Source organism: Pistacia vera, unplaced genomic scaffold (assembly GCF_008641045.1).
Source record: "Pistacia vera cultivar Batoury unplaced genomic scaffold, PisVer_v2 Contig445, whole genome shotgun sequence".
NCBI lineage: Eukaryota > Viridiplantae > Streptophyta > Magnoliopsida > Sapindales > Anacardiaceae > Pistacia > Pistacia vera.
The window spans coordinates 164,451-174,918 of NW_022196274.1; the positions used below are offsets into that span (position 1 = coordinate 164,451).

At 32.5% G+C, this 10,468-nt stretch overlaps 1 protein-coding gene across 2 annotated transcripts; it reads left to right on the forward strand.

Moving 5' to 3' along the window:
• The first annotated feature begins 1,229 nt into the window (after window positions 1-1,229).
• Window positions 1,230-10,237, forward strand: LOC116144426 (pre-mRNA splicing factor SR-like 1). Of its 2 annotated transcripts, XM_031429880.1 has the most exons (5): window positions 1,447-1,593; window positions 5,093-5,202; window positions 5,586-5,666; window positions 7,782-7,853; window positions 9,333-10,237. In XM_031429880.1, exons 1-5 carry the CDS (start codon window positions 1,464-1,466, stop codon window positions 10,212-10,214), a joined length of 1,275 nt encoding a protein of 424 aa, XP_031285740.1. In that variant the 5' UTR covers window positions 1,447-1,463; the 3' UTR covers window positions 10,215-10,237. The 2 variants fall into 2 exon arrangements, with proteins under 2 accessions (XP_031285739.1, XP_031285740.1); XM_031429879.1 differs by lacking the exon at window positions 5,093-5,202 and having other exon boundaries at window positions 1,230-1,593.
• The last annotated feature ends 231 nt before the right edge of the window (window positions 10,238-10,468 follow it).

The following is a 10,468-nucleotide window of genomic DNA, read 5'->3' on the forward strand; positions in this document are numbered from 1 at the left end:
GATTATAAATTAATATGTGTCAAGCTCAAAAGTGCCTAATTTATTTCCTTTTATTAGTATTTGTTAGAATTTAGTATTAATTCAAAAATGAAATCGTCATTTTTAATTGTTATAATTTTTAACATATTAAATTTAAAATTTAGCATTTGTCGTATTTACACAATTAAAATTTTCAATTTTTTGTTTCAAATTATTGTCAAAATATAATAATAAACATAATTTTCAATTTTGATAACATAAACTGGTGTGATAAATTCTAATTTGTTTAATTCATATTTAATTTTAAGTTATTCAATCAGATTATAATACATAAATTTGTATAAGTGAGTTTATATAAAAAAATAAATTGTATATATAATATTATTATAAGATCAATTTTTCAATTTTATTTTAACCTTTTTGAAAACAAAAATACCGAAAAACAATGATGAATGGGTGTAATGGGATCTCGTCTCGCCCTTGTGGGGTTTTGAGTGAAAATAAATATAACGGATCTCAGTGTTATTTAATAAATGTAAGGGGTGTGTATAATATTTTTCCGTTTCTTCATATGGGCGAATGGTCAGCCTGGACCTTTTAAACGTCGTTTTGGTTCGTTCGCGTTCAGAGACAGAGATATTAGATAGCTAAGCCTGTACTGCAATTTAGAAAGACATTTTTAGGGTTGTGTTACCACCATCACCTCCAATTAATTGCTTCCTAATCTCTCCAATCAAAGCTCGCCATTTACAACAGACGGGTGCGTACTTACTGCTTAGTTATTCGATTGAATCTCTTAATCTCGCGTGATCCTTTCACGCAAATTTTTGCTTTTTAGGGTTGCTTTTGGTTATTTCTCTGTCAGGTTTCTAGTTAGTTTTCTTTGAATTTCAATTTAAAGTGTCTGTAAGTAAACTTTTAGCTGCCCTTGATTGTTTGATGATAAAATGCCGGAAACTTTTTGGTTTCTAAAGATTGAATCCTCTGCTTGCATATGTTATTTTTGCCTAATGATTTGTTCTGCTTGGCTCAGTAGAGCTTAATTTTTATATAAGCTAAAATGAGATTCAAGTTGGCTTGATGGAATAAATAATTTGAGTTTTATTTGTTTCTTTTGGGGTTTCTTGGATTTATCAACTCCTAGATAGGCAAAACGATTTGTTTGATTTTATTGTTACTTTTTGTTTATCTTTTGTATTGGCATTTGGTTACTCATTTCTTGTAATTTTCCATGACTAATTGTAGGTTTAAGATTGCATTGTTGCTGCAAATATTTATACCAAATTTGATTTTGAGTGCGGTGGTGCAAGCATTTGATGACCCATGACGGAGATTCAGACTTGTGGCAAACCAATCGATTCGTTGTTAGAGAAGGTCCTTTGTATGAACATTCTGTCGTCTGATTATTTCAAAGAGCTTTACCGGTTAAAGACATACCATGAAGTTGTCGATGAAATCTATAATCAGGTTGACCATGTGGAGCCATGGATGACTGGAAACTGCCGTGGTCCTTCGACGGCATTCTGTCTTCTTTACAAGTTTTTTACCATGAAACTTACTGTCAAACAAATGCATGGTTTATTGAAACATCCAGATTCTCCTTACATAAGGGCGGTAAGTACTAAGTAGAGCCTTTGCCTTGGGTTTATTTAGTTTGGATTAGAATTGATTTGTGTTCTTCTAAATACATATGTGCATTTTGATTGTTCATTGATGTGGACGAGTGCCTCTTTCTAGGAATTATATCTGCTGTTATTTTAGTTGTAAAAAAATTGATTACTGAAAGGGCATTGAGGTTTAATCATCAGCCATGAAAAGTTCATGATTTTTTGAACACATAAATACCGGGAGAAAGATATAGGATTGGCTGCAGGATGTTTGAGGGTATTCTTAAATCATGTGGAGCATGGATCTTTCTGTTGTGAAGTGGATTAGTTTGTAGCCTGCTATCTTTTATGCAAAGTGGTAAAAATGGGCTAGTTGATCTATATTAGGAGTTGGAATGAAATAATTATAGTATAAATGCAAAGGAGTTTTCTTAGAAAATTATTCTATAGTATTTATACACATGAATGACTATGCTTGCTTGTGCTTGGAAGGATAATGGGAGCTATATTTCTTATAAATTAAGGGGTTCTATTATTATTATTTTAGTAAAAGCATTGAGAAATGGAATTTTATTGATTTATTCTGAAATTTCTTATGTAAAGGAAAATACATGAAGTTGACATTGTTTTGGAGTGTTCAATGTGTATTGAAAATGTCTGAGATATTATCTGTGCTATGATACACGCCAGTAATTATTATTTTGAATTTTGTCTTGTCTTAGATTTGTTTAGCATTTTAAATTTAAAGTTTGGATTGCAAGTTAACGGCAATTTAACCTAGTTCATACTTTTTAAAGAACTAGGATACTCCTTGAATGCAAGAATGAGAGAATTGTTTGTTCTCATTGTTGATAAATACTAGGAGTACTCCTTGAATGCAAGAATGAGAGAATTGTTTGTTCTCATTGTTGATAAATAACTAGGAATATTCCTTGAATGCAAGAATGCAAGATTATTTTACTTGTTTATTTTTTAATTATCGTAAGGATTTATTTGAAGATTCTTTTTTAGATTAGGTTTTGATAAGTTTATCATCATAATTAAGATTGCTTTAGAATAAGTTCAAATAAATTATCATTATCTTTTTGTGATATATTTTTAATTATCATTTGGTTGTTATCTTCATCATATTGAGCCTATAAGTACTTTTCCTGCCCATCTAAAAGATAGACTTTGATTGATGATTGAATAATATTTCTACTTCTTCGTTTAATTCCTTTAAATTTTCCTCCTTTTCTAATTCTTCTAATTCTCCACGTTGTTGCTTCTTCTCCCTTTGATTCTATCCTTCTATGTTCTCTTTAATTCTCTATTATCCATCTTTTCTCTCCCTGGTTAGGAGAACAATCTAGAAAGAGGAGACAAGGAGGGACAGAAATGTAGAAGAATTAGAAATGGGATAAATTAGAAGAATTTAAGGAGCAAGTAGAAGTTCTTATTCAGTCCTTAATGAAAGTCTGCTCTGTTTTACGTGAATAGAAGACTTATTAATGAGCTCAACATGATGGAGATAATGACTAAATGATAATGATTAGTTTATATCATAAAAAGATGAGGATAGACTTATTAGAATTTAATCTACACAATCTTAGTTATGATGATAAATTTATCAAAACCTAATTTGAAAAACAAACTCAAATTAAATCCTTAAGATGATTAAAAAGACAAAAAAAATCTTAATCTTAATCCTATCTTGTCTTTCCTTCATAAATTTCTTTCTTTCTTCCACATTTCCTTTTTGCATTATTTGCTTTAATTCCATGCTCTTCCATGTTAAAATTCTCATTTTACAAACACAATTTAGCCCATTACCAAAATTAATTAAAATCATAGAAGCAAGTCTTTTGCTATTCTTGGTAATGCTTATGCCAATGAGCAGTCCTTGTCTAGCTTACCAATCTTGATTTCAAATTACCTTAGTTGTCAAAATTTGATGGCTGTGTCCTACATTGGTTTTAGTATTGGGATTAGAATTCATGATCTTAATGACATGCAATTAAGGAATCAAAGAAAATATTAAACTACTAATTTTATGTTCAAGTCAAGACCTGAACTTGGATGTGATGGAAGAACTTTTAACGTTGAGGAAGTCACAAGAGCTTATCAAAATTAAATAAAATTCTTCATTTTGTAGAACAAGGACTATAAGATTCTTTATGAGAACATGTTTGGTTGAAATGTTCTTGAAACATATTTTTCAATGCGATCCTAAATCCTTCATTTTGTAGGAGAGGACTATAAGAAACTTTATGAGAACATGTTTGGTTGAAATATTCTTGAAACATTTTTCAAGCGTGATCCTAGAAGTTAGTGTAAAATTAGAAGATTGAATTTTTTTTATTTAGTTTTTTTTTTTTTTTTTTTTTTTTTAAACTCTAAAAGATTTTTCTTAGGTTTGAAATTATTTTCAGATAAAAGCCAAACGGAGCCTTAATGATCTGATGGAATTACTAGAGAACACTCAAGGAACATAGTTAATGAATGTCAATAAAGTGAACCTTGATTGCAGTGTTCAAAGCCCAAGCATTGTAGAAAGTGTTAATAGTTTGATGGATCTTGGGCAAGTGGATTAGAGTTTTGTTCTCTCTTCCTTTCCTCGTCTCTTTTTCTCCACTTATTAAAATAAACCTTTCATGAAAGGTAGAGAATCCACTGGAGAGTTGGAGGAAGCTTGTTTATCCCAAGTTTGAAGACTTTATTTTATACAATTTGCCTTGCCTAGTCTTCCCACTCATTTTCTTTTAATATATCAAATTGCTATCACTATTGCAAAAAAAGTCGAAAGACTTGTGAGATATTTTTCTTGATGAAGGCATCATAGAAGTCTTTGCATTTCTTGAGAAGGTTCAGAAATTCTCATTAAAGTATTTTGAATTGAACAATTGCAAAAGGAAAAGCTAATTGCAAAGATCAAATGTATCATTTTTTGCTGTTCTCATGCTGGATAGAGAACTTGTTCTCCGTTTTGTGAAACCTTTTGCAGTTTAATGCACAATTTCTTTGTTTCTTTTAATAGGAATCATCCATATAGGTTACGCTGTTTCGCTGCCACATTTTGTGCCCTACATAGATTTAACAAATGTGCATTATGAGTAATAATTTATTTCTTACTTTTTGTTGTTTATTAGTATGATTTATACTGCTTTACTTTTGTTGAGAATTCTAAGTTCTGATGGGAATTTCTTTGTTTTCCAACCTATATTTAATTTGGCCGCCCTGGCCTATCTTTGTTTGGACTTCAATCTTATTAAGGAAATCAATGGTAGTTAAGTAGAGTATAAAATGGTGTTATTATCATTTATATTTTCGTCATATTTTCTATAACTCTGAACTTTTGAACTTTCCAGAAACAGAAATAATGTGTTTATTTCAGTGAGTTAATGAACCAAACTCAGGTGATATGATTCATTCTTAGAATTATGTCTATCTCACCTTTCTCTTATATATGATAGGAGTTTATAACTACATACATATGTAGATGATAAATCCCTTGTTTTGCGTAGCAGATTTCTACAAATCAAGGTTGAGGTCTCCTTGTTTCTTTGAGTTGCTGAGACTTTCTTATTCCCACCTAACAATGCTCTTGCTATGCTTAGCAGATATCTGCAAAACCAAGGTTTGAGGTGACCGTTTCCTGAAGTGTTGAAACATTCTGTCTGAGGCCTGCTTTTGTATATTTAATTTTGGATCGACATTTGCTTTCCTGACTATAATTGCTGCTTTATCTGCTATTGCTTCAATCTTAGATTTGCATTAACACTACAATTGCAATGTAGTTTCATAATTTTAGAACTTATGCACCAGTTTATTGGCCCCTTGAAACTTATAGTACAGAGTTATATTCTGTGTGGCACCAAAGCTTAGATCTAATAGTGTTATGTGTCTTCTCCTATTTTCTTAATATTCTGGTGCTATTTACTTGTCAGTGTATAGCTCAGCTGTTTGAGTTTTGCTTTGAGATTGTTATGTATTGGCATTGATACCTGATTTTTGTCGCAGGTTGGATTTCTCTATCTAAGATATGCTGCAGATCCAAAGACATTGTGGAGCTGGTTTGAACCATATCTTAAGGATGATGAGGTATTTTGAGGAGTTTTTTCTGGTTTTTTAGTTTATATCCTGTATTTAGTAATTTATTAAAGCCTCTAAAGCAATTTTAATACTTACACGGTGCTGGTGTTAATCACATATCTGAAACATTCAGATCTCTTAGCATTTTGTTGAATATTTGAATCAGCAATTTGCTTTCCTTTTGTCCTTGAAGTACTTCAAAGTTTAGGTATTCTAGATAATAATTTGCTATTTTTCTATAGAAGTTTGGAAATTTCTTTCCTGGTCTTACTGCATTTTTATTTATTTACTTTTCAGATTGTTTGTAACCAACATCATCTGTTGCTTATGATGTTTTGCATTTTGGATATGGTGTCTTGTTACTTATTCTGGATGTTTTCGAATTTACAAGTCTATGCTGACTCAATAATATGGAAATTTTTTTGTGCAATTATGCTTTTACACTGGATTTTGCGATGGTTTGGTTGATAATTCTTTGGCACTCAAGTTTGGGGGGAAGAAAAAGGGTAAACCTTCAGAAAAAAGTATTTTATTTTGTTTGGCCTTTGTAAATAATAACATTGATGCTAATCTTTTAACAAATATTTAGTTGTGCATAATAATATTATTGGTTGAGGTTACAAGTTAACCAAACAGAAGTTCTGACGCCTTTTCTTATTTTTTATGTTTTATTTTTTATTTTTAACTTTTAAATTTTTTTTCTTGGGTGCGAGGAGTATGTTATACCAAAAGCTTAAAATGAAAGATATGTCATCCATCCTTAGCTCTAACTTTTTCCTTATATTATAGTTGGGATTAATAATAATTTATTAAGTGATAATGATGAACCAGAGTAATCTCCGCTCTAATAATTTTGTAAAGGTAATTATTCTACAACTAACATTTTGGATATCGGAGGCGATTGTTATTTCATCCTTATTCCAGATTCTAAGGATTCCAGTATCAATACATGGAGATATTATAGAAATTTCGTTTTGGAAATTATAATTATATAGTATAACTGACATGCATGGATTCAGATTGTATTCCATAAAAAATATTCAGACAGTTAATTTATGTTATTTGGTAGGCTTTAATTAGCTATTATTCTTTTTTGATTTGACTTCATAATATGGAGTGTTTAAGTTACCAATGGTTTTCTGAAAGAAGGGAGTTGGTGAGCCTTTTTCAGATAATTAAACCAATAATATCTCTTGGAAATGGAGATAGTGTTTTCTACTTATGAATATGGACTGTGCAGTGAACTTTATTTGATTCTGAAATTGATTTTATTTTAGTCGTTGGAGCTTACCAAATTAGTCAAAGTGTATTATAATAATTCCATAAGAAAATGAATGGTGAAAAATGTTTTCATTTCCTTCTGAATATCTTACCAGCTGTCATTTTAATATGTTTTGAGACTTAGGGAAAAAAACTTACTGATTAAAAATTTAGTTACTTCTTGAGTAGAAATATTCTTAACTTAATTCTGCATGGAATTTTGCAGTCTTTGCTCGAATGAATAAATATTATGTATATTACATAGTTTTAGGTTTTCAAGCACCTTGCTAGAATTATAAGTTTGATTATCTCCACAAATATGTCCATGTTAATAGCACATCAGTTAGTACAACCTGTTTGAACACTATTCCAGTATGCCATGTCTTCTAACCTTTTTAATAATCTGATTCATATTTGGGATATATGTTTGCCAAATGGGCTTTTGGTTCTGGTTTACCATAATTGAAGTCCATGTCAGAAGTTTTGCATTCCAATTCTTCACTCCAATTTCAGTTCTACCTAATGAGATTTTGAGTAGTTTCACCCTTATGCTTAAGTTGCTCATTTGACTCTTCAATTGTAAGTAATTTGAAGCATAAATATTAATGCTGCTGTGGCTTTTATTAAGTGATTAACTTAAATGAAGCCTTCTAGATTTCTTCATTAATGCATGATAGTTTTGTTATATAACCTTCAGTCTGAGTAATAAACCTGCAACTTTTTTGTTTTCCGGCTAATATTTTGCATTCAAATCGCAGTTCTGTTTATCATATGCTCAGGGAACATCCCTATGAGTATAATAGCTTTTGTTCCAATACTTCTTTTCATAATTATTTCGTAAATACTGAATGTCTTGCATTTCAGGAATTCTCACCTGGATCCAATGGAAAAATGACCACGATGGGTGCATATGTGCGAGATTTGCTACTTGGACAGGTATTTGACATGAACTTGTGGATTTCTTTTATATTACTGATGGAGAGTCAAGAATTTAAATAATATTATCTTTTAAAAAATTTACAAATTTGGTTTTCTATCAAGTTAATTTGGTTCCTTTATTGTGTATGAATTAAGTAACATATCTGAACAAGATTTTTGTTTCCTGTTTGTTTATGTTTTGGTTACTATAAATATGGTCTATTGTTCTGTTTGTAGGCAGACTTTTGATGGAGGTTATTGAGCAACAAATTTTGTTTTCTTCACAATTCTATGTATTTTTTCCCTTTCTTTCTCTGAAATTCTATTTTCACCTTCCTTCATCTCTCTTAATTTTCTTTTATCCTAGTTGTTCATCATGAGCTTTGAATGACCCTGCACCTGTTATCTTAACTCTGTTTGTGAGCACACTTGCACATACACATTCAAACATGTCCAAGCTCACAAAAACTAGCACAGTAACTTTTCTGTGAGATTTATCTTTTACTAGTTCAACTGTTGAATATTTTATTTACCGACCTTATTATGTGTGTCAAATTTCAAATCAACTTGACATGTCTGACTGTTCTTTCTTTTGTCTCTCAAGCTCAGTTGGCTGGTGACTCTGAGGCCCCAACTCTTGACTTGATGAAACAATTAAGTCTTCTGCCTTAACTTGTCTTAGATACATAGAGATGGAAGGGTAGAGCTTTTGGTTTTTCATGATCTCAAAGAGTTTAATTTAATTTATATTTTTAATGTCAGAATTGAACAATGAAAATGGATTGTGTATACTTCCTCAAATTCATTGAGTCAAGGTTTGAAAAACGAAAAATTGAGTAGGCAACCACTTCATGTTTAGTTCAAATTCAGGATGGATAGTTGTGGTTCCTCTGATGATGGAAGAGTACTGAACCATGAAAGGGAAGGCATGTGAGAAAAACATTTTCTGGGATGGCTTGAGGCTGCTCCTGTTCAGGGTTGGATCTTCACTGAAAAGGCTTTTTTTGATTTAGATTTTAGCTTTTTCTTTACTGAACAATCCGCTAGAATAATTTCTTAGTTGAGTTCCAAGCTGGAATTGTGCAATTAGGAAATGATTTTTTTCCCCTTGTGAATCGCTTTTGACCTTTAATATTTTTTCTCATATCTCGGTATTTGCATGTATGATTATTGGTTCTTTTGTTTTTTTTTTATATTTACCTTTTAATGTTGAGTTCTTTTATATAAAGTCAAGTGTTCTCTGACAAAGTTTTTGAATCTTTTATGGGTTTTAGGAGGAGAGCTCGCCCTTTTTTTTTTTTTTTTCTTAATAAGCTTTTCCGTTATTTTTTATATTCTTTTTCCTTAATACAGATTTTCTTTCTACGATTGTGTATGGTATGAACTATCTTGCTGCAATTTTGACTTTATGTTATTGACCAACTGAAGCTTTAATATTCATAATCAATATGGAAGGAAATAAAAGATTGAATACTCCATTCTGTTGCGATATTGCAGTACTACTTTGATACCCTTTTCCCTCGCATCCCTGTTCCTGTAATGCGGCAGATTGTAACTAATCTTGAGAAGATGAAGCTTCCCTCAAAGCACTCTGGTGTTACAGGGGATACCAACCGTCATGGATCTGATGATACTGCTCGTCGACCACCATCTGTTAAAGCTGCACTTTCAGTCTCTTTTGGCCAGCGTGCTCCTCACCGTGCATCAACCAGGGACTCATCTCCCGTTCGCCGCACTATACCACCGCCCTCATATGATGGAGCCAATGAAGATGTAAGAAGATCCCCCAGAGATCGCCGCAGCCATAGTCGTGAGTATCATGACAGGGATTACTTAGACAGAGACAAGGATCGAGATAGAGATAGGGACCGAGAACGTGATCGAGACAGAGATAGAGATCAGGATCGAGACAGAGATAGAGATCAGGATCGAGATAGAGATAGAAATAGGGACCGAGATCGAGGTAGAGATCGAGATCGAGATCGAGATCGGGACAGGGATAGGGATAGGATTAGGGACAGGGACAGGGACAGGGAAAGAGAAAGAGAAAGAGAAAGGGAACGAAGACATGATTATGATAGAAGGTCCAAGTACTCAGAGAGAGGAAGCAGGAGGGAATATGAGAACAGCCATAGGAGCCGGAGCAGAAGCAGGAGCAGAAGTAAGAGTGTGCAGGCTGGCAATGCACGCATTGATCGTCAAACAACCCCACAGAGAGATGTAAGCAAAGAGAAGACATCTGCATCAAGCAACCTGGCCAAGCTTAGGGATCTATATGGTGATTTAAGTGATAGAAAAGGGGAGGATGAACTGGAACGGGGTCCTGGAAGGGATAGAGGTGAAGAAGTGATTAGACTTGGTGGTTCTACCTGGAAATGAAGCAGACAGATGGAGGCCTGCATATCCAGATACAATTTTTTGGTTCTTCAGGCCACCTTCTTATTTTTCTGTTTGAATTAGGGAAAAAAAAGTACTTATTATGAATCATCACTCATTTCTCTTGCTCTTTTTCCCTCACACTGGAAATCTGAACAGACGTTGTGATGTATTGGTAAATCCATGGCAGCAGTGTACTTTAGTAGACGTCACTCGGTTGTTTCGTATTGTTATATTTTTTTTCAATGCATTATGAT